General features: G+C 48.7%; 2 protein-coding genes across 3 annotated transcripts; both read left to right on the plus strand.

Moving 5' to 3' along the window:
• Nucleotides 1–4,706: 4,706 nt before the first annotated feature.
• Nucleotides 4,707–10,413, plus strand: LOC122364127 (transcription factor HES-4-like). Its single transcript, XM_043334235.1, has 4 exons — nucleotides 4,707–4,918; nucleotides 5,529–5,624; nucleotides 8,939–9,102; nucleotides 9,360–10,413. Exons 1-4 carry the CDS (start codon nucleotides 4,844–4,846, stop codon nucleotides 9,952–9,954), a joined length of 930 nt encoding a protein of 309 aa, XP_043190170.1. The 5' UTR covers nucleotides 4,707–4,843; the 3' UTR covers nucleotides 9,955–10,413.
• Nucleotides 10,414–11,860: 1,447 nt separating this feature from the next.
• LOC122364122 (serine-enriched protein-like) lies at nucleotides 11,861–19,211 on the plus strand. Of its 2 annotated transcripts, XM_043334223.1 has the most exons (8): nucleotides 11,861–12,264; nucleotides 12,771–12,974; nucleotides 13,262–13,397; nucleotides 14,296–14,334; nucleotides 15,278–15,395; nucleotides 16,087–16,244; nucleotides 17,202–17,330; nucleotides 17,660–19,211. In XM_043334223.1, exons 2-8 carry the CDS (start codon nucleotides 12,778–12,780, stop codon nucleotides 18,050–18,052), a joined length of 1,170 nt encoding a protein of 389 aa, XP_043190158.1. In that variant the 5' UTR covers nucleotides 11,861–12,264; nucleotides 12,771–12,777; the 3' UTR covers nucleotides 18,053–19,211. The 2 variants fall into 2 exon arrangements, with proteins under 2 accessions (XP_043190158.1, XP_043190159.1); XM_043334224.1 differs by lacking the exon at nucleotides 14,296–14,334 and having other exon boundaries at nucleotides 11,900–12,264; nucleotides 17,660–19,059.
• The last annotated feature ends 5,211 nt before the right edge of the window (nucleotides 19,212–24,422 follow it).

Genomic DNA, 24,422 nt, shown 5'->3' on the forward strand with positions numbered 1-24,422 from the left:
AAAATCGGGACTTGGTGAAAGTTCGTAAAGTTAGGTTGAAAAAGGAATTTTGCAGGGTGCTGAACACGTAGTTCATGTTAGTTTTGATCACATACCTATGATGTCTTAATGTATTTAGGCCAGGTCGGGTCAGGTCAGGTCAACCAGTAAGTGACCTGCCAGCCATCCATAGCAGGTGTTGACCACCATTGACAGCTGACAGCATGTTACGAGGGCACCAAAACTATAGTCTGTTCCATATCAAGCTTGCAGTTGGAGTTTCTTCGGCAGATCGCTCCTCCGCTTAAGGATTTGCGCTTAAAATGTAAGAGCTGTATATACAGAAATCACGCACTGCTTTCAGCAGGGCACTTCGGCTGCAAACTTGAAACGGAACAGAGTATAGGTACTTCATAAATCTCCCAATGGGAATTCGAAATCAGCTCCAGAAACTACCCTAGAAATATGTAAAACTCGAAAAAGTGAAGCAAGGTCATCAAAGGTCAATGACCTTGACCTGACCTTCACGTGACCTTGAAACCCACACCACAAAAAGGTTGGAAATTGCGCGGATAATGTCAGCCGACACACACCAATTCGCGATTCCGGTCGAACACGGTCTCGAGAATCAGACCACAGGTCAAAGGTCATTGGGGTCAGGGTCATCAAATTTTAAGAGTATGTGTATAATTGATTAACTCGAGGGTACTAAAAGCTTTGTCGCGATCGGCCGCTTTTTGCGCGAACTATTTGCGAAAAACCGGGAGGGCGTCCGTTCGACCCCGCTGTATGTGCGAATGTGAAGTCACTAAAAATCTGTCTTTAAAGTAAAAAAGGTTATTCCTCGGCCTGAGAGGGCAAAGTTGTACAGTTGGAGTACTTTAACACATCATGTAGGTATGTACGTACATGCATACATTCTCGAATTAACCATCAATAATACCTACTATAGGTAGGCATATTGCTCTTTGGAACGTCGCATTCGGTATGGGGATATTATGGGCCTGAGCCAGCTGACACGGGTGACACCCCCTCAGTGGGGTGTCAGTGGGGACTTCTGGCATGGTCTGCGTTGGATCATCCACCACCACAATGGGCGGTTCCTCAAAACCAGCGTAATTGACCGGTGTGAGGCGGCGACGTGAGGCACGCGAGTGCGGGACCGTCCCCACGCCGTGGCGGTCCGGGTCAGGGGAGCAGCCCCCTCCCCGCGCGGCGGGCGGTCGCCCATTCATCCGCGACCTCAGCCCCATGACTGAGGGGTTGACAGAGGGCAAACATCACGTATTTAAACTGGGCAAACAGACGGTGTTCTACGCTAGGGACATCTCGCGGCTGTGATTCACGATACTGCTTCGCCAAACTGCCTTTAGATGGTGGGTCAGTCGGTGTCCGTCTGCTGCTGTGCGCCGAGAATTAGCCCTATAAATTACGATGAATTACACCTTCTAGTGTGACGATACCGTCACATTATCATATAGGTCGCGTTTAGATGCAAATGAAGAAACGACTGCGTTGAAAAAATATGTCATTTCATCGAACGCTGAAATGCTCGAAGTGCTCGCTAAAAAATAAACTCGCTAACTGAGCCCTAAAGGTCGGCTGCCGTGTTGCATTGCATTTAAGCCAAAAACGCGGGCTGGGTGTAAGTTGTCGAGAAACAATTTTTGGCCTGAAGTGTTCTCTAAAGTATTATCTACATAGATCCAGGGAACATATTTGCTATCTATGATGGTTTAGGAGATATTGAATCTTAAGTCCTCCGGTGTACCCTGTTTTGCGGCGGCCCACGTGTTAAAAGCTGCTGAACATTTTTACTTTGACCAAAAAACGCGGGCACAGTTTTGTCTGTGCGAAAATGACTCTTGTCCTATCGCATTCCACGTGGGCTGAAAATTCAGAAACCAGGGAACATATTTGCTACGACCAATACTTTTCACGATTCAGACCGAAACGTGAAAAAATAGTCCCAAAACCCTATGGCGGGCACCTCTCCGCGGCGCCCGGCCGCGGGTCGCTAGTTCCCGAAACGACACACCATGCTATTAAACTACTATTTCAGTTTAAAAGCTGATTTCAAAGGTGGACTATTTCCTTTAATGTTTACAGCCCCTGAGCAATAACCATTGCAAAGGTCACCGGGGTCCATTGAAACGGCCTGTGGCCCTGTTTCAACTGACCCTCAGAGAAGCGTTTCAATTGACCCCATCCGCTCCCGCCATCTTGCACGCGCCGTAAAGCACATGTCAAACAAGCTGGAGGGACGGCATCATGCTGAATGAAAGGCCAAATAAGGTGTTATTCAGGAGCCAGGAGCTCTTCTTTCAGCAAACAAAGGTATATGAGATAATACAAAATATTCATAAAAACGATTTCTCCCAAACGCCCCTCAAAAACACAAAAACAAGTGTCAAATCAAAATTACCGTCCGTTTGCCGCCCAAACGCCGTTGACAAAGGAAGTGGTCGAGCGCGGATGCGCAGTGGTGTCGGCAACGCCATATGTTGCATACTGTTGAAAATAAAGCCATGTTTCATCTGACCCCGTGTTTCAACTGGCCCCGCTCTCCCCTACCCTTCGCTCGTGTCAACACAGTGGGAAACAGCCCATTCTATCGTATACCGGAACTGTGCAACACCTTCTTGGATAGCAACCGCGAGGTAGACGTGTGGACGAATGTCTCTAAGATTCGTGTGATCACTTACGTATACGTAAGTAGTCTCTGAAGTCTGAGAGGTCTTTGGTCTGCGTATTTATGTACCTATGTATGTGTCCTACCATGTATGTATTTTTCACTATGCGACTTCGACTGTAATTGGGCTGCCCCTGCCCGTTGATGATGTACTCAATAAACTAAACTAAACTAAACTAGACGGCAGGAGCGAAAACACTTTTTCAGCAATTATTTTCATCCAGAATTGACTGTTACGCTTCATATTGCTCTAAAATTTTCGATTGAACTTGTAACATTTTTACGCTCAAGGATAGCACAATTGATTGATATTATTTAGGGGTGATTTAGGGCTAAGTTAATTTAAGTGAAGTGACATCACAAAGGCGTACAGGCACATGCCTACTACAAGCTTCTCAGCAACTTGTTGCCCATGACTTCACCGCGCATAAGATTAGCTATATTGATTTAACCCGCGCCGTGCTGGGGGGGGGCGTTTTTACGCCCCCCCCCCTCAGGTTTTTCACGAATATCTCAAAAACGGCGGCGCTGCGCGCCGCCGTTTTTGGTACACGTGTTCCTACATCATTTCCGCACATGTTGTGAAAATTTCAGACCTAGGCCGTTCAAGGTCAGGTCACCAGGTCACGTCAAGTGACCTTACCTCAGAAAAAGTTCAAAGGCTCGCTATAGCTACACCGACTGAACGATCACTTTGAAACTTTCAGCGATTGATATGAGTAACAGTATGTATAAAATGTATATCTCGGATTTTTGATATCTGTGACCTAAGGTCAGGTCAATTTTGCGACCTCTCCATTATAAGTCAATGGGAGAAAATTGAAATGCGCCTCTTTTGGACGAATATCGTTCAAAACGCTCTCAAACATCGGTTCATAGGTAAACATGACACACTGAATAGGAAAAATGCACCAGTGACCCCTCTGTGTGCCCCTGAGGTCATCTCAGGTCATGATTAGTCGCCAGCAGTTTTTTGGCTATAACTTTTGATAGAGACGTGCTAGAGCGGTGAAAACACGTCAGATGTGTTCAGCTCGACGATACGGATCGACTGATATGCAACACGACCCTTTTCGGTCAGGTCATGACCTTGACCTGAGGTCAAATTTTCAAAATGACCTTTCAAGGTCAACGAATAATTCATTCGACGCGTCTCGACGAGAGGAACACGATGCTGGCAAAAGTAATGTCATGGCGCTTATGAGTCAAAAGTTATTGACGAAAAAACGTTTTTCGTAAAACGGCTATTTTTTGAGTTTTTGCCCTCTGGAGGCTAAACCGTTGACCTGAGGTCAAATCTGAGAACATTACTCAGAAAGGTCTGTAAAAGGGCTATCGAATGCGCTTTTCCGCGGCGCTGTAGCTCTATCGGTTCCCGAGATAGCCGTTGGCAGTTTCCAAAATGTTGAAATAGTCAACATTTTACCTTTGGTGACCTCTGGTGACCTGACCTTTGACCTGACCCAAAAAATGACCGAAGTGTTTTCGTCCTTATTTTTGACGCTCTTTCGATTGCCGCTTACCGCGTGTCGCTACGTGGCCCAGGAGCCGAGTTAGACGGGGGGCGTGAAAACGCCCCCCCAGCACTCTGCGGAAAGTTCAGGCCACCAGCACGGCGCGGGTTAATGTCGATAACTGCAACAGATAAGAGGCAATACAATATCGGAAGAGACAGATTCTTCCTTCCCCGGGAACGGTATGGTACACCACATGTGATACCATTAAACATGTTTGCACGGAGTTCGAAATTTGCCGGGCAAGTGAGTAAATAATAGAACTACGAGTATTCGTCAAAATGATCACAATAAAATGCAAAAACAGTAATCAGGCATGACCTGGACCCGCAAGCAGTCATCTGAGTTAGTAGGGCAACCCTCAGCTGAGTCAGTGCCGCGAGCACCTCTGATCTGTTTCGAATTCCCACGCCTATCCGGGCGCACAATGCACGCACCGCTCGGCCGGGCGCGGCGGCGGGCCGTGGCTCGGGACCAAAAGCGGCTCCGGCGGGTCGGCGGACATCAGTCGAGCCGCGGGTTCCGGTGTGGTAGCAGCTCCCGTCCCCTGAGCTCCTCCCGTCCCTCGCCGTCCGTCCGCCGCCGCCGCGGGTTCCCCCTGCTGACGTCACAGCTGTGAGGGGAGAGGACCAAGTGTTGGTAGTTCGGTTCACTCGCCATGGAGAGAGCACCGATGGAGTTCGACTGTCATCGCGCCGATTCGTCGTCAGAGTCCAAGGCAGACATGAAAAAGGTGAGCACCTGATATGGGATGCGTTGTACTGTTGACACGGCTGCCCGGCGCCTGCTGTCTCCCGAGACATTGCCATCGACGGCAAGGCGGGAAGCACACGGTCCCTTAGGGATATCTAACGGTCGATAATTTTGGGGAATGGGATGATTGGTCACCCTGGATTGATCGTTTTCGACATGCCTGTTTTATATAACAGGTCATTCAGCTCTGTTCACTTTATTTTATTTTGTTTTATTTTATTTCATTTTATTTTATGTATTTTGTTTTATTTTATTTCATTTTATTTTATGTATTTTGTTTTATTTCATTTTATTTTTATTTTAATTTATCTTATTTAGTTCACTTTTGAATAGGTTGATGCAAGTTACTTGAGCGAAAAAAAGACACTATGCTTCATATGTAGTGTTAGTGTGCATGTGATTTGTGATTTCTTACTCAGCTGATTGCTGTCTGGAAAGCACCGTTCTCTGAAAATAATGCGTTAAGTTCTCATAAGGTAGGTATCATGCGTAAAGGTATCATGACCGTAGCCTTGATACCGTTCTGTGTAGAATCATATGTGAGACAGGTAACTGACATTGTATCTGACGATACGTTGTGTCCATTCCAGAACAACAAGCCCGTGATGGAGAAAAAGCGCAGAGCCAAGATCAACGGCTGTTTGGGCGAGCTGAAGTCCCTCATACTGGACGCCCTACAGAAAGATGTAAGTACAGAATAAGTGGAACATTTCTTATTGTTAAGAACGGGTTTAATGATAAATGGATTTCAACATTTAACATAACTGTCATTTACCTAAATTATACGTTTTAACATAATGTTAACATAGTGCTAGAGCTATAATAACATTTAGCATAATACATTATTTAGCATCGTTGATCTATGTACTGATGCACTTAACCACCGTATTCATTTAATTCGTCGCTGGCCCTAGCATTCAGTATGAATGCTTATACTACTTATGAAAACTGCCATAAGTGTTTTAATTATTAGGTATTATGCAATAGGTATCACAATATGTCTTTTTTCCTCGCAAAGAAGCGGCGCGACCGAAGCATCGATAAATTGAGAACGTTCACACTTCACTTGGTATGGGTATCCGAGCACGAACCCCACTTGCACACCTTTCCAGATGGAGTGCCGTGTATGCACGCTATAAGAGATACGTGAGTCTTATACGAGCCTGAAGGAAGCCTGTTCACAGTAATCTTTTCTGCTGGAGAGAACCGTTTCTGCTATCTCTACAGATATAGCAGTACCCAGTTATGATTACATATGTATTTCTAGGCACCCGTTTTCAGTCCCGTAATCGGCATGTTTTAATTATTCTTGCGTATCGTCATTGAATATCAAAGGTGGAAGCTGTATCATTTATAAAATAGGGTTGGCTGAAAATGATGAGGCATGGAAAGGTTCATTTTGCAATACCACAAATATGAATATCAGATGCACGATAAGACGAGATGCTGATCAGAAGACGAGAAGGAATTCACCGAAATTGGTGTCGGTCAACGCTGGAGAGCTAGGAAATGAATGACGTTACACACAAGGGCGCAGAGTGGAGCAATTTCCCAAATTGGCGTCCCCATAGGTATGCGGCGGCGCTGTTTACAAAAGCTAATGATGCTCTCTCCGGCCCGGTGGGCGCTGGGAGAGCACATTCCTGTGGTACCGCTCGGCACCTGTCCGGGCGCGGCCGCCGGCTGCGTTCCCACAGTGCGCTCCCCAGCTCATCACCGGAGGCACCTGCCGCCGCTCCGGTCTATTGTAGGACGGCGGGGGATCAGAGGGAGGGTGACTGCCCCGGTCCCTCTCCCTCCGGTCGGAACGCTGCCCCACTGCGGCCCTGACTTCCGAGTCGCGTAGGGTATATGACTGGCAGGATGTGGCCTCTGTTTGGGATGGATGCGGTGGCGGATAATATCAAGGATAAATTGATCATGGAGCATGTAATGAAACGTTTGGATAGAAGGAATGGCGTGCAGTGCTATGTAGCGCGTTGGTGAATTTCTAGCCAACACTGGTTCGTTTTGCTGGGAGCGTTTGTATAATAATGATTGCTTGAGGACTTAATTTAATTACATTTTGCTGTTTGTAAAAGCTTCCTTACCATATAAGAACGTCGTAAGAGCGATTATAGGCGTGAAGTCAAATAATTTGTCGGTACACGGCAGCCAGGAAATGCGCACCCAAACAAAACATCACGGACGTGCGCCGGGTCGGGGCGACTCTCTCACCCCGGCGGCGGCTCCCAGCCCGTCACCGGCTCGCCGAGGGGTCGACAGGCGCTCCCACGCCGGTGACCCGGCGCGCTCTCTGACCGTAATGGGGTCGGGTCGACCGGCGCGCGCCGCCGTGAGAGAGCCGGCCGCTCCCACGCCGCCGCTTCCGGTGGCCGGGAGCGGCGGCGGCGGCTGGCCGGCGGCGGCTGGCCGGCGGCGGCGGCGGCGGCTGGCGGCGGCTGGCCGGCGGCGGTGGGCGGTGGACGGCGTGTGCCAGCCACCGGCCGGTCGCCGCTCGGGTCACAAGGGTCAGCTGTATGGTGGGACCGGCGCGGGCTAGGTCGACGGGCAGCCGCCGGCCGTTAGGGCAGCTTCCCAGGCGCCGCGAGGGATCATTATGTGGGTGGGACCGGTGTCCGGAGAATCCTCAGGACAGGTGAAGGTGGAAGGTGACAAAAAGTCATAGACTTGTTCAAGGGGATATCCGTATGCTCTGGTTCATTAAAGCTGGCCTAATTTATTGCCTGACAATTAAAGCACGCAATAAAATGAATTAATGAATGGGTGAATGAATGAACGTTCTTAAGTATGAGCTCAATGAAAATTTAAGCGACATCCGTGCATGCATGTGCTTGGAGATAAGATGGATTGCTTGATAGTTTTACTGGTAGGTTAGGTACTGAACCTTTCTCTATCCTGAACATTTCTAAACATCATTTTGTCAATGGCCTGGCCATCAATATGAATGTATGATTGGCAGATGAATGAAGGATAGATGGGATAGATAGACAAGATGCATGAATGTGTGCATGAATGAAAGAACGGATGACTGAACACCGAAATGGCTGAATCATCGCGTGAATGAATGAAATATTTCTAGCATTTACAAATATACTAATAGGTTATCTCTCAATACACCCGCCGCGTCACTGCTCTCATCCATGACCCTCCGAACGACGCACACTGGCGCTTCTTCTCACGACTCCGCTCCAGCGCTGCCGACCGAGCCGGGACACTCGTCCCCACGCTCGGCGGCGCTGCGGCCCGATCAGTGCCGCCTGACCGGCGCGTCGCCTGGTCCCGCCGGGGGTCCTTCGTCCGTCCGCGGTCCACCGATCACGCTCCCGTCACGGACAGCCACCCACGGCGGCGCCGTTCGTGCCGGGACCTATCACTTCCGGGCTGTTTAAACACGGCCAGACGGGACTGATTGGCTGACCCAGTGCCGTAATAGAATGCTGGTGGTCCGTAATGAGTGGTTTGATCGGAAATGACGCGTTTAGAGGAGCCGTTTGGGCCGGGCTGGTCGAATTTTCCGTAGGAAGTCGGAAATGTTAGTGCGGAAAGGAAGTGCTAGTTGAATTATATCGATGGGAGAACGGAAGACGCCAGCGCCAGTTTTTATGCCTTAAAATTGTCAGCATAAGTGATTTGCTTTCCCCCACACCCTTCCGGGAATGAATTCGACATTGTTCAGCGTGAGCTATGACCACCTACATCGGAATTCAACCAGGAGTTGCTATAACAGTTGAATCTTTGACATCGACAAACACTGTTTGTTTTATAGGTCTTACTTTCACAATAATTTAAATTTAGTAAATAGTTTAGTGAATGTACCACAAAATGTGTATGATCGAGGTAAAATGGAACACTTTGTTTGACTGTTTTCCTGGAACCTCCCCGAAAGAAAAGCTCGTAATCCAACATAAAAAATAATATACTTTCATTAAAAAATAATAAGCTGCTAAATGCAAATCTGCTCGCTCATCTGACCACGATCTCTCTCCGTCTATTACAGCCGGCGCGCCACAGTAAGCTGGAAAAGGCGGACATTCTGGAGATGACGGTGCGCCACCTGCAGAACGTGCAGCGTCAGCAGCTGGCCATGGCCGTCGCCTTCGACCCGTCCGTCCTCACCAAGGTCAAGAACGGCTTCACAGAGTGCGGGCAGGAGGTGGCCAGGTCAGTGCAGAGTCGTGAAAAATGACTGTCACGTGTAGACCGGACTTTCATGCAATACAAATAGGTAAAATTGAAACGTGCTTGGATAAAACGTAGGTGCTCTGCCAAACCAGCTTAACATTAAACTATTTCAATCCATCTCAGTCTTTGGCTTGCACACCTGACAAATAGCTACTACCGTTGACTTGATAAAACTGTCGCTCTTGACCGTGACGTCCGGATGAATCGTCCTTGACCCTGACCTCTATCACCGGCAGGTATGTGGGCCGTATCGAAGGCGTCGACAACGGCGTCAGGAAGCGTCTTCTAGCGCACGTGGAGCGCTGCGTCTCAAATCTTCAGCAGATGACGCCGTTGTCCTTCTCCGCCATGGCTTCCCCGAGCGTCATGAGTGTTCCGGTTCTGCCGCCGCCAGCGCCGCCTAGCGGTGACCTCAACAACAACGGAGCGCATGCGCGTCTTCTGGCCGGTCTGCAGACCTTGATGGCCAATCGTCTACTGAATGGAGAACTGGGACCCCCACAGGCCACCCGTCCACCGGCCACGGCCACCAGCACGCCTCAGAGAAGCTTCGCGCCGCCAGCGCCATCTCTTGGCGGCCGCGGGACTGGAGCTTTGACGCCGTCGGCGTTTGAGCGCGTGCGACCGTCAGCGGCGGGCGCTCAGTTGGTTCGCCCCATTCCGATCCCGCTCGATCTGAAGAAGCGAGCGTTCGAGGCCGAGGCTGAGAGTGAGGGAGAGAGGCCGGTCAAGCGGCAGCGGGTGCCGTACAGTGAGAGCAGCGAGGAGTCAGAGGTCAGTGACCTCGGCGTGGACCGGAAACAGGCCGATGACATGTGGAGACCGTGGTGAAGAGAGCGGAAGTCCGTGCCCTATCACTGTGATATCATGTGAGCTGTTGTGATCAAGTACAACGACATAGAAATGTTGATCAAGTACAAAACAACGATAAAAATGCTAGTTTTTAGTCGCTTGCTTTGTATTTTAAGTATGAGTTACGTGCATGTTTTTGCTGTGCGCTGTAAGAATGGGGCGCTCTTGAAACGTTCCTGCTATGAAGTCGTCATCCTTTTGTAAATATTTGACGTTTTATGGTCATGTCTTACAGCGCAAGTGCAGTTGCGTCCTCCAGCAGCCAACATTTACCTTTGCATGTAAGCTGTCGACATGTGTGTGTGACATGTGTATAAGAACCCATGTTGCATACGTTTGATGGTTCTTCGCCGTGCATCCACTTCCATTGTTACCGTGCGCGTGACTATGTTCTGTGAACCGTTGGTATGAGCTCGTGTGCGTCACTTTTGTGGCAGTTGGCTGGTTGAAAAACCAATAAAAGAAATGTTTGAGACCGTATGTGACGTTGAAAGAGCTCAAAGATCACACACACATACACACACTGCTGGGTTCTTTTGTGGTTCGTTCGGTCCACCGTATTGCGTACGTAACACATGCACACATTTTTTAAAACGCACACAATTGCGTACCTACGCAATACACGCGAATATTTTGAAGCGTTTCCTAGCCGACAACACACGCGCACCAAAAATGGCTAAATTTCACGTGCATACCCCTATTACCTACGCACCCCAAAGCATGACTTGCATTTCAAATTTGTTTTATTTATAGGTAGGCAGGCAGTAGGCATACATTTAATAAAATCCACGCGTGTCCAAATAAAAACCATGGTTTTCCTACTTACAAAAATACTAGCCTTTTTATAAAGCTAAGTTTAACTCAATGCTATCGCTTTGTGCAAATGATATATTTCCTACCTCCTCTTACTTGGCTGCCGTTCGCAATGCCGGACAGCCATGCGTCAATCCATCTGCACATAGGTATAAGTAGAATATCCAAGACAGTTAGGATAAATGATAACAATAACACGTCAAATGTATATTTAAACACACACAAAGCTTTCGGTATGAAAATACCTTGATCACTGTGTTAACAGAAATGAGGACAGAAATTGTCCTCATTTCTGTCCTCAACTCAAGTCAAATCTGTCCTCATTTCTGTTAACACAGTGATCAAGGTATTTTCATACCGAAAGCTTTGTGTGTGTTTAAATATACATTTGACGTGTTATTGTTATCATTTATCCATAGGTATAAGTCATAATGATCTTGCACTGCTAATTACAGTCTCACTATCGAGTATCGACCAGTGGCCGAGTAAGCAAGGATTGAGCTGTTGACTTAGTACCTACTCGCGAGAGTTCCCCTCCGTGATTGTCGTTCCTATACAGCTTATCGATAGTTAGCGATCACCCGACCAACGAAAGATAAACAACGTGAATGCACTATGCACTTCATAAGTGCAAATATAAACATAGGAAATGCCTTCCTCCGAAGTCCAGCATGCAGCAAATATAGCGCATTCATATATATCATTAATTGTAAGACCGCTTATAAGGTTACATGAACCTAAATTCTAAAAACTGAAAATATCAGCGCCTGATTCAGCAAACACGAAGTAGTCCGTATCAGCGGCGCACACGAATCGATAGGCGTCCCGCGGAAGCAGTGATCAGAGATACGCGGTATGCAGCAGGTAGCTAATATTGCTAATGGAGTGCGCCTCTTGGCATCCAGCTTGCGTATCACTCTGTGCTGTGCCGGCGGGCAAGATTGCTCCAACGCTCAGGTGCGCTGTCGATCGGCGGAGGCGGCTGCGGCGGGCGGGAGCGCGGGCGGGGGCGGGGGCGGCCGGCCGAGCAGCCCGGTCGCGCACATTGATCGGCACCCGGTCCGGTCGGTTCGTCGGAAGTCGTCGGTGCCGACGACGGGCCCGACGGCGGCGACGCGGCCGAGTGGGGACCTGAACGGCGTCCCGGCTGTCGTTCAGTTCCCGGGATGGCCGGCTCGTCAGGTGTTGGTCAGTTGCAGTCGCCTGGTGACACAGAGGCAGATCGATAGGGAGGCTGAACGCGGGGAGACCGTCGACACCGGGTTCCGGTGAGGCGTCGGTGCGGAGGAGAAGCGGTGCGCGCGGCGGACTGACGACACAAGCAACAAGTGGACAATCGTGGGAGCTGCACCGGGGGCTGCTGACGCTGTCAGCTCGTCCAGGTGCTGTCTGTGCCAGCGGAGCTGAAGAGCGTGACGAGGCTGGACAACGTGAGCAGCGGTTTCTGCCTCGCTGTGATAGATAGCTGTGATCGAGGTAAGTGCGAATGGGTGCCGAAGGGTTGGCTGCGCGTAAGAGTGAGGGTGAGTAGTTGTCTCGTGACTGTTTCTCTCTCTCTCTCTCTCTCTCTCTCTCTCTCTCTCTCTCTCTCTCTCTCTCTCTCTCTCTCTCTCTCTCTCTCTCTCTCTCTCTCTCTCTCTCTCTCTCTCTCTCTCTCTCTCTCTCTCTCTCTCTCTCTCTCTCTCTCTCTCTCTCTCTCTCTCTCTCTCTCTCTCTCGGCAAAATAGATAACAACGGTTATCTGAGACCCATTGACTTTATGCGAGCACAAGAGTTTGAGTTCATTCGGGAAAAAGTATACCATTCCTACAGTGGATTTGTGACATACATTTAGGTATATGCACAGAGCATACATTTAACAGTGTGCAAGGCCGTTGTCCAGCCAATCCTTTGTTCTGAACATTGTTGTGGTGTACCGTGACAACAATAACTGTGGACCATTAACAGCCCTGACCTGACCCGACCCGTCCTGGGGTCGACAGTCGGTCAATGATCGACGCTCGCCCCACCATGGCCGAGGCCTTGGCTGAAGAGCCCGACTACAACATCTTCGAGAACAAGACGGGCCTAGCCGAGGACCTCAAGTTTCTGGCGAGCATGCCGGAGCTGTGTGATGTGACGTTTCTGGTCGGCGACACACGGGAGCCCGTCTGCGCCGTCCGCGCCGTCCTGGCCTCCCGCAGCAGGTCAGTACCTATATTTGGTGCAAAAGGCCAGGGGCAGGGGTCCAGGTCACTTCTGGCTCTTCCATTCTGTTCGTGCAGTTCTGACATCCTCCAGTTCGTCAATGCCTTTTGGCTAAAGGACTGGCTGATTTTGAATTTTGCTATAAAGGCGTCCCAAGACTAAAATCTCAGTAATGTCGCAGGTACCTAGCTCATTCAGCCAAATATATGATCGAAATTAAGCGGTTTTTTTAATTTACGATAACATGAAAGGTGAAGAGTGCTATGCATTTTCTCTTATGTTTCAGAGTATTTCACAAGATGTTTTACTCGTCGTCATCACCTCAGAGGAAGAAAGATCAGCCTCAGAAGGAGAATAAGCTCAGGTTATTTCTGAAAAGAAGCAGCGAGCCACTCCTCAACATTCAAAATCCGACAGAAAAGGTACGACCACCACGGGCAGTTGCGCTATGAGTAGGTATTTTTGTCCATCATTTTGTTATGACTGTTCTTCAATTCAGCATAAGGCAATACTGACTGGTATTTGTATATTGTATGCCTACACACATAACACGTCTTCTTTGAACTTAATATTCTTCTTTAAAGAGAATAGCTTATCTTGAGTAAATGACGATTGAGGCGACACAGATTTACTAAGCAGTTAATGAGAGCTGCTTTAATAATTCTTATGAAATATGAATGTCCTCTTTCGTGCTAGAATCGTGTTTCGTTTTTCATAATCCAACAAAAAAGAAAATTGGTTATTTCATTCTTACTAAATTTGGAAAACGGCCAAAAAACATTTACATAATTCAACGAATTTCGATTACGATTTATATGCACTTTTACTAAAGCCAAGCTATTCTCTATTTGTTATACCTATATCACGATGATCTCGCTATTTGTGGTTACGATTATGGCTATTAATTGTGTTTAAGCTACACGTCCGACGTCCGCTAGTCTCAGTCAATGGATATGTGTCAGCTTTTATGTGTATTCAAATGTTTTTGGTCTGCTTATGAACAAGCTACCTTATTTCGAACAACTGGTTCATAAAGTGTTAAATCACATAAAATAAAGAGTAAACGTTTACTAGTGCCCGTAAAATCATATGATTTTTATATTATTCATCAAATCATCAATCAGACTGAATTCCTTCATATATTCATTCTTCTCGCTCTGTCACCTTTGTCGGCATGGTTCATATTTGTGTGTTAAGTGTCATTGGCCGTTTGTCCATGGGTTTGTTTGTCCATATTCGATGTTATTTTGCTGTTGTCGCGGGAAGTTATCGATGTGCCGTAAAACTACAGGTGTTATCAAATGTTCTGACTTTTTGCAGCGTCATGGCTTCTCACAACAGCTGGCTACTATCCCCGAGGTAAAACGTTGCTCTTTTTACCTTGACCTTCACCTGACTGCACCCCCACCCCACCCCTACTCAAACACCTTAGTTATTGCGACATAGATACCGATCCCCCTCCCGACCGAGTATGTCACGTTCCCCAGCACATTACCGGCCAACATTTATTTAACATAAAAGGATTATACGAACTGTCTGGCTTTCTAAATGACCGGCCATGACACCAGGCACGGCCATCCAGCCTCTCGCCAATATAGAAAGAAACGCGAACTCAGTTGAGTTAATTAACATCTGTCGAGTTACCGGTAACATTATGCTTGCAAGACAGTATATTGCTTGGGCGAATTCCCGGATGCTGGTTACCTCAATCCATGCCCCATCGACACTGAGCAGACAAAGCGCATGCGTGATGCCAGTCAACTGCATGAATGGTCTTAATGCATGAATTTAGTTACGGGGAAATGGGTATAAATGTTTCCTCAATGGCTTGTCCAAGCGTCACGTACTCGTACGTCTTTACTACGACTAGTAGGTACCCGTAGTGTAAGAAAAAAAACTGATTTACAAATTAATTTTTCTTATATGTAAAGCAATCGTTTATCAAAATCCTGGCAGCTTGAAAAAGGCTCGAATTTAAGCAAACATGACCAGCTATGAAGAGCTTCCGAAATATTAGAAGTAGAATCGTGCTTTATTTCAAACCAAGAGGTTCAAACGCGAAACACATACAATTAATAACCGAAGGTTTGTAGTTAAAACACTATTCGTTAGAATTGTGTTTTTCTATTGAAAAACAAATCTGAGTTCCCTACAATTTGGCAAAAGCTGCCTGAGTATTTATCGGTTTACTACATATCTATGTCCATGAAGCGACAGGAATGCCATAGAAGCCGAACTCCTCAAATGCCCACCCAGCAGCTATATGTGTATAATATATAACGTCCCTGTCTATTGTTTGCAGCCGAACCAGAGTCAGCATCAGACGCTCATCATTGAGGAGTTTGAGCCAGACGTGTTCCGTCAGCTCATCGAGTACGTTCACACAGGCTGCGTGACGCTGCAGCCGCGCACTCTGCTCGGTGAGTGTGACAGAGACACAGCACTCTATTGGTGAGTGTAACGACACTCTGCTCGGTGAGTGTGACAGAGACACAGCACTCTATCGGTGAGTGTCACAACACTCTACTCGGTGAGTGTGACAAAGTCACAGCACTCTATCGGTGAGTGCCACGACACTCTGCTCGGTGAGTGACACGGCACTCTGCTCGGTGAGTGTGACAGAGTCACAGCACTCTATTGGTGAGTGTCACGACACTCTGCTTGGTGAGTCATACGGCACTCTGCTCACTGCTCAGCGAGTGTCACGACACTCCGGACGGCGAGTGACACTGCAGCCGCGCACTCTACTCGATGAGTGACAAGGCACTCTGCCTGGTGAGTGTCGAGAGTCGAGACACTCTGCCTGGTGAGTGTCGAGACTCGAGAGTCGAGGCACTCTGCCCAGGCTGCAAACACTATACTATATGTAGTTCATCCTGTCCTCTGCAAATCTGACGCACAACCATCTCTCTCTCTCTCTCTCTCTCTCTCTCTCTCTCTCTCTCTCTCTCTCTCTCTCTCTCTCTCTCTCTCTCTCTCTCTCTCTCTCTCTCTCTCTCTCTCACTCACTCACTCACTCACTCACTCTCTCTCTCTCTCTCTCTCTCTCTCTCTCTCTCTCTCTCTCTCTCTCTCTCTCTCTCTCTCTCTCTCTATCTCTCTCTGCTCTAGGTCTAATGAACGCCGCCGACTATTACGGACTGGACGAGCTGCGCCGTGCCTGCGCCGGCTTCGTCCAGTGTTGCATCAATGTGGACACCGTGTGCGCCCTGCTGGCCTCCGCAGAGCGATACATACAGTACAAATGCACCAAGTCCATGGTTCAGAAGGTGAGATCGGGGGGAACGGTCCATAAAGACGGCTAGTACGAGCCGAATTGTAATGACACGAAACGTGGGTTCCTACCATACTACGTCGTAGCTAAACGAGGCTCATGTCTAGGACACGCCTGCAACTCTAATAACAGTGTGTGCCGCACCGTCTGCCACCCAGTGCAGTGCACAACAATCGATCGGTTCTGGTTCCAGTGGGATGCTGCGCCTTTTGAACCACTCGGTGGGTAGCGGTCCCCTCGGGCTGGTGTCAGTTCTCAGGCTTTTTAACAGCTAATTCCGGTTTAGCCAAATATAAACGGTGAATCGTGCGAGATTTAGCGTCTCCGTCAAATACTTCCATACTCCCGGCTCTCCGTAGTAAAAGATGTACAAGATTTAGAAGACGTTATTATTCAAAACAACATAGGGCCAAAACAACAAACAGACTGCAATAGTTAAAGATAGACGCGCAACTAAGATTTGGACAAGAATTACCCATTGTGGGGGAATGCTTCCCCCAAGCCAAATAACAGTAGCAGTCACCTACCTCGGACGCTGCCAGCCACGAAGCGCACCGATAGACGACGAGCACTACGTTTTAAAAGGCCCGGGGTAGCGGCCGGCCCCGTCCCATGACGGCGGCTGCACCTGAGTCCTACCCAGGCGCCACTGACATTACAGAATAAATGATGTTTGGCAGTTAAACTATACAAGAATTATGTCCGTCAGACACGTAATTCGTAAGCATATTAATATATTGCATCCGTTCATACTAATGTATTTCTATTTCTCAATATTTTAAAACATGCTTGTCATTTATATACCACCTTTTCCGCACCTATGACCGAACATTACATACATCCACCATAAATCTTCTTTCCTTTACCCAGGAAGATGAATGTGTATACAAATAGTAAAAAAAGGACTGGAGCTGTCCCGAGCCCCTCAATCATTTTGTCCTGCCCGCTGCAGGTGCTGGAGTTTGTCGACATGCACGGTAACGAGGTGCTCAGTTTGGGCTCGTTCACACTGCTGCCCCAGCACGTGGTCAGACTGATCCTCGTGCGAGAGCTGAACGCAGACGAGCTCACCAAGTTCCAGGTGAGATACGATTTAAATAGGCCGGCCGAGATTTAGAACGTTTTAGAATAAAATAAACGCTTCTAGAATAGATTAGTGAGCGTAAATAACGTAACATTCAACAACAACAACAACAACAACAACAACAACAGCAACACTAGGGCTCCTGATTTTCAGGGTTATTTTCTCGTAAAAGGTCAACATTAAAGCATAGGAGCTTTATCAGTGACAGTTATAAAGACACATTTGCATTTTATAGACATTTTTACCAGAAAAAAAAAACTTTAAAATGCGATCTAGATAACTATATCATTTATTAGACAATTCTTTATAAAAGCTTTATTTTCCAGGCGGCTCTGATGTGGTCCAAGAAGTATTGCGACAACTCGAACCTGGACCTGGGTGAGGTCATCTCCACCTTCCTCGAGTACATCCAGTTCCACAAGGTGCCGGCCACGATCCTGATGAAGGACATCCGCCCGCTGGGCATCGTGCCCGACCACATCATCATGAACGCGTTGGCCTACCAGGCCGACCCGAGCAGCGTCGAGCCGTGCAGTTCGCGGCTCTCGCCCAAACGGGCGCGGCGCCTGCCCGTGCAGAGCTCACTGGACCCGTACGGCAGCAGCACCACCCTCTCGTCCAGCACGTCCAGCGACATCAATAGCGACCGGCACAGCTCGGACGGCAAGCACAGCTCCGAGGGCGGCTACACGGGCTCGCCGCTCGGCAGGATATCCTGAACGAAGCTGTCCCGAGGCGACAAGTATCAGTAGAAAGCTGGTGTACTCTGACGACCGAGACTCGAGTGGCTATACTGCAGATCATATCAGTCTGTGGCTGCATCCAAGTAATGTTGGTGGGGAGTTTGGGTGGACTCAAATGAAAAGAAGTTGAAAACCGTTAACCGAGAGATACCCTTTTCAAGTTTCTCAGTGCTTGAGCGAGGAACATATTAAAGCATATTTGAATAATGACCTTATCCTCGTATTCAAAAAGGTTAAATCAAAACACCTTTTTATTAAAAATTTCGAGCACAGCTCCTCATCAGAATATCAAGTCGAAAATGCCGCGATAAAAATCCAACCTTTGACTGCATAACTCATTGCAAAATTAATACCCGCCAAACATTTCCGCGCGCAAATTCTCGAGGAATTTGTACTAATTTCTTAACCTTTTTAAATACGAGGAGAGATACCTTTTCACGCAATTAAAAGGCAGGGTGTAAATAAACGTTACGTTTTTGAAAGGGGTTGGGCGGGTTACTCATGGGATGGAGACAGACCTTGCATTGGACGCGCAGCTCCGTCAGTAAGGGTGGAAACGTCTCAGCTCGTGTTGGAACAGTCGGATGATCGCGTAGGTAGGTGATCATTCTGATCATTCTGCCGGACGTTCTGCAATCTTGCAAGTTGCAACTCCTAAAATGTGTATTTCGTTGCCTCCTGAACCCTGACTGCGGTCCAAATCTCCCGAAGGTGTGTCACCAACCGTCACTTGATTGCCACCCGATGTTGTCGACTGTCGTCACAAGTGTTGCACTTTCATGATGAAAAAATGACACGTTTTTAGAGTGAAAGTGCGGAGTCTGTAGGAATGTTATGTACCTATTACCGTATATTTGGGGTCAAATTAGCCCTGGATGCAATTTTCTCCAGTTTGTATCCGACTGCGCTCAGATTGTGTGACTTTGTTTTGAATTGAACCGGAATGAGTAACACTTGTCTGAGTACCTATACCTATGGTCTATGTAGCTTGTCTATGAAACATTACCTTACCATGCATATATCTTTGATCTTTTACACTCTGCAATGGATGTTTTGTATCCATCAGCACTGGGAAGGGAAACTCGTCATTTAACGATATTCACCGCCTGTCAAAAATAAACTTCTTAAAAGTAAACATTCTTCAAAGTTTTGAATGCATCAGTATTGGGAAACGAGCAGACACCGGTGACCGGGTGAGCCCAGCCAGTGGCCGAATATCCATTGGTCGTTTAGGTATTGCTACACCTGGCTATCCACGACGGGCATTTGGGGGTTTTGCTTGACAATCACCGACATGAATGTGACAAATGATATTTCACACGTTCGCATTTTTTATGACTGAAAGTCTGGGAATGCACGGATAATATGCGCCGATATGCGTCAAATCGCCATTCTGGTCTGGCATGGTTTCGAGACAGTGCATGCAGTCGCAGGCCGTACAAGGTCATTTGGATCAGTGTCAGTAGCGGCGGGACACCTTCAATTTGGGGGGGAGGGGCAATGCCGACTTTTAGTCCCATTCTTTCCATGCAACGCCCATAGGGCTAATGTTGAAATACCAAAATCAAAGGGGGGCACGGTGCCCCGGTGCCCTCCCCGTTCCGCCGCCTATGATCAGTGTCATGATTTTTTATTATTTTTTTTGCATACCTACCTATAGCTGGTGTTAAATTATTGAAACGAGAGAACTGAGTTTCGTCACGATCTGCCCCTTTTTACAAGAGTTATTATGCGTGAGTAGAACTGAGAAGCCAAAAGAAGTGAATGTCCATCCAACATCCTCTTTGCGTGTGAGGGTTAGAACAGGCAGAATAGGTAGGAATCTGATATACCACTTTTCTGGATTCACCAATGCACTACAAGACGACGGTACTTGTGGTGCTGTGGGGCAGTTCACCACATATCAGTGACTGGATTTTACGTTAATCAGAAATGGAAAATATCAACCTGGTGCGTGTTCCAAAAATTCAATCAGTTCGATCCAAACGGCCCCAAGTAAAAGAATTAATTTAAGGAGCGGGTTGTTATATTTAAATTACCAAAACGAAGTCAAAAAACCAAAACAGCGAATCAGACAATGGAGCGACGAAGAGACGAGAATGAAATCCAAGTTTGCCAAATATGCCCTGCCTAATCTAAGTTATAAATCCCGGACAGAACGGGCCAAATCGCGGAGCCAGACGTGACGCGTCTGCTCGGGCCAAGAGCTCGGCCAGAAGTCCCTGGGAGCGCGCGGCCCGACGCAGCGGGCCGGGCCCAGACATGCGCAGAAGCACTCGGACACCACGTGGCTGCGGATCGGAGCGCGGATTGGTCACTAGCCGACGCACTGCGGCAGCGCAGGCCGCAGGCACGCGGTCGCATCGTGATGGGACAAAGTTCACGAACAGACACGTCCTGGGCCGCCCCCCAGCGCCGGGGCGGGGTAGCGACGTCACAAGTCGGCGCGCGAATCGGTCTGCGCCGGGAACTCCCGTGCCGGCCGGCGACACACGTGGTTACCACAGTACTCACCGCCTCAGCGCGGAGCGCATACACGATAAGCCAAAACAATCACTTTTCACATCACTCGGTGCGCGACGCGATCGACACTTCACTGCGCGACGCAATAATCACTACACGGTACGGCGCAACGCAATTGTCACTGCACGGTCCTGCGCGACGCAAGAATCACTACACCGCGCGACGCAGTTATCACTTCACTGTCGGCGCCACGCGATCAGGATCGTCCTCGAACGCACGTACGCGGGCGCACTTAAAAGTATCGGAAGTCCGGTTGCGGCCGGAACTGCACGCGGCGGCCGCTGCGGGTGTGCACCGGCGCAGCCGCGGACGGCTTGTCGTCCTTGGCCGGCGATGCGGAAGACGTCACTCCAGGTTTTGAAGTCCTCTTGCTGGACGGTCTTGTAGTCGTCGGCGTCGGTGTCGGCTCGTCGGGCGCCCCAGTAGCGAGGGGCCCGAGCGAGGTCGACGGTGACGGCTGCTGCTCCGGAGCCGTAGGCTCGGTACTGCTCGGACCAAGCGTGTCCTCAGGTGGCGGCATGTGTGCCGGTTTGAGTCTGTCGACGCTTACAGTGTCGTGGGCGCCAGTCGGCAGCTCCAACGTGAACACTTTAGGGCTGCGTCTGATGACTCGCATGGGGCCGCGGTACGGGGACTCCAGAGAGTGCCGCACGCGGTCAACGCGTACCCACACGTGTGTGCATGTCATGAGATCGGGTGGCACGTGCGTCGGTGGTGTGCGGGCGTGGTTCGAGCCCTGTGAGAGTGTGACGAAATCGATTTCTGACATACGCTTTGCCAGTTCTTGGACGTACTTTGTCCCGACGGGGACCTTCTCGACGGCGCAGCGGGGAAACAGCACCTGTGCGCCTGTGACGGCAGTGAATGCCGAAAAACCTGACTCTGCTGGCATAGCTCTCAAACCTAGCAAAACGACGGGTAGCGCGCGCAGCCACTCTTGCCTGCGCGCCCGGATGGCGGCTTTGAGCGTTCGGTGGACTCTTTCCACCATCCCATTACATGTCGGATGATAAGCAGTGGTTCGGAGGCGATGGAAACCTATCATTGAAGACAAGTGTGAAAACAGTTCTGATTCGAATTGGGAACCGCGGTCCGTGACTAGACTACATGCAGTGGCACTCCGAACCGGGACACCCAAGTGTCGAGGAAAGCAGAGGCTACACTTTCCGCGGTGATCGAGACCAACGGCACGGCCTCGACCCACCGCGTGGCGCGATCGATGCATGTCAACAAATAACGAAATGGCGCGGTGAAGGGGTGCCCGTGGGGTACTGACGGGGGCAGCGGCCCGACTATGTCTATATGTACAGTTTCGAACCGCTGTGAGGGCACGTCAAACCGACCAGGCGGAGAACGAGTGTGCCTGTGCACCTTGGCTTCCTGGCATGCTTCACACTCCTTCACCCATCGCGCAATGTCACGGCGCATATCATGCCAGAAATAGCGAGAGCTGATGAGACGGGTGGTGCCTTTCCTACCCGGGTGTGACAGGCCGTGGAAACGATCAAACACGGCGCGCCTGCATGCCTCTGGTACGTACAGTGTGTCTAAAAAGAATGTACCGTCGCCACTACGTGGCGCTGGTGTCGCGAGCCGGTAGTTGGCTGAATCCGCACCAGACCACACATTCCCAGGCGCTAGGTGACAGCTGCGCAGCGGCCGGTAGTAGCGTAAGCCCGAACCTTCGTGACACGACCCCCGGGGGGGGGGGGGAGGGAGGGGAGCGGGCGGGGCAGCGCGTGTAGGGAGGGGTGCTCCAGCAAGCTGGCAGTTGTCGCGGCCAAAGGTCAAGGGGTCACACACCAAGCGAACGGACGCTGATGTGGGTTCGTGGGGATCATGAACTTGTGTGCGGTAGGTGCGTCTTGCGATGCACGGGTGATACGCCAGGTCTAAGCCAAAGGATTCAGGGGAGAGCTGAATAAAACACCTGGTCAACTACGGCGAATAATAGTGCTGAAAAATGGAAAGTATGGGTCAATGCAAGCCTTCATGACTATAAACAACTTTCTGAGGACGCAAAGGCCAGCATTGAATAACGATATCCTGATCGAAATTAGCAATGATTTATAATTAAATGCCGAACTAATAGCGCTGCAAACCCCTCCTAGTAAATTGTCAAGTCGGATTATACCCACTTGAATTAAACTATCCTAAATAAAATTGTTAATTAACTTTCTAACACTGACGTTCTTTATCATACGATAAGTATGGGGTTAACCAAGATTCAGCATCTTCCGCGTTCAAACAATCACCTATAAGGCTAGAACATTAATGGCCAGGTAAAAACATGGTCGGGATTTGATTAAACGGATTATAAGTCGATTTTTTTTTTAGTCGGGATTTGATAAGTCAGATTCTTTTACGCCAACCGCATTTTTAAGTCAAGTCAGGTCACTGATCTATGACGTCATAAATGAGCAGTCCTAAAATGAACTGTGAAACTGTCCTAAACTGTCCTCAACATTTTAGGACTGTGTGCACACTCCTAAAATGTTTAACTTCGCTACATCCTCAGTGCAGAGCTTTCATAGGGAGATTAAACTTACAGGATCTTATAGTATGATCGAGAGTCTCACAACTTGTATAAATGTATATCTCGGATTTTCTGAAGGGTCGCCTGAGATCAGGTTAGTCTCTCACCATTAAAAGTCAGGGGAATATGGAAATTGCTAGTTTGGTCCGGAAATGATATACAACTATCTCAAATTCTCAAGCACACGGAATCGTGATTTCATGCGCTTCTTGCAAGGTCTGATGCTTTAATTTTGCTTTATTGATCTTGCGTGACGTCATTTATCACGTAACCAAGGGTATCAGTTTTTCGTCAATAATTCCCGATCAACTAAAGCTACCGAGTCGATAAAGCCACTAAATGAAAAGACCTGCCGAATCGATTGATATGCAATATGATCTCCTTTGACCAGCTTCGTGACCTGACGGGCTGTGACCTGACCTTGACCCGAGGTTAACACCTTAACTCTCGCCCATATTGGTGTTTTTCCAGCCGCAAACGTATCAGGGGGGGGGGGGCCCGTTGGACCCTCCCTTGCCGTTTCGCCCCTGATCGAGCTAGAGCTTCGCGGAAAAAACGAGCGTGTTGGCCGTGACGAGAGCAAGTCGATGATACCCAATTTTAAGGTCCTAGGTCATCGGCTGACTTTCCAGGTCAGGTCAATGACCCAAAAAGTCGGGAAAATCGGGCCTGTTAGAAAGTCGTAAAGCGTGGCTGCTATGGGGTTTTCGGGGTGCTGATCACGAATATCATGTTAGTTTTGATCACAGATGATGTCTTCATGCATTTAGGCCAGGTCGGGTCAGGTCAGGTCAGGTCAACCAGTAAGGGTATTCGTAGTAGGTGGCAACCGCCTCTGACAGCTTCGCAACATGTTACGAGGGCACCAAAACTACTTCGTAAATGTTCATATGGCTGATAAATTCGAATTCAGCTCCTAAAACTGGCCTAGAAACATGTAAAACTCGAAAAAGTGAACCGAGGTCATCAAAGGTCAATGACCTGACCTGACTTTCCGGTGACCTTAACACCCACCCTAATGCATGGAAGCAACATGATATCCCATGTTTGAACGCTTAAAACCACGAAAAGGCTGCAAACGCGCCGCTAATGCGAGCCGACATACGCCGAATCGCGATTCCGGCCAAACATGGTCTCGAAAAGTAGGTCGCAAGTCAAAGGTCATTAAGGTCAGGGTCATGACAATTTCAGGGTGGGTGTAAAATTGATTAACGCGAGGGTAACGAAAGTTTCGTCGCGATCGGCCGCTTTTTACGCGAGTTATTCGCAAAAAAAAAACGAGGGAGG

This window comes from Amphibalanus amphitrite, unplaced genomic scaffold (genome assembly GCF_019059575.1).
Source record: "Amphibalanus amphitrite isolate SeventyFive unplaced genomic scaffold, NRLGWU_Aamphi_draft 000657F_arrow, whole genome shotgun sequence".
Taxonomy (NCBI): domain Eukaryota; kingdom Metazoa; phylum Arthropoda; class Thecostraca; order Balanomorpha; family Balanidae; genus Amphibalanus; species Amphibalanus amphitrite.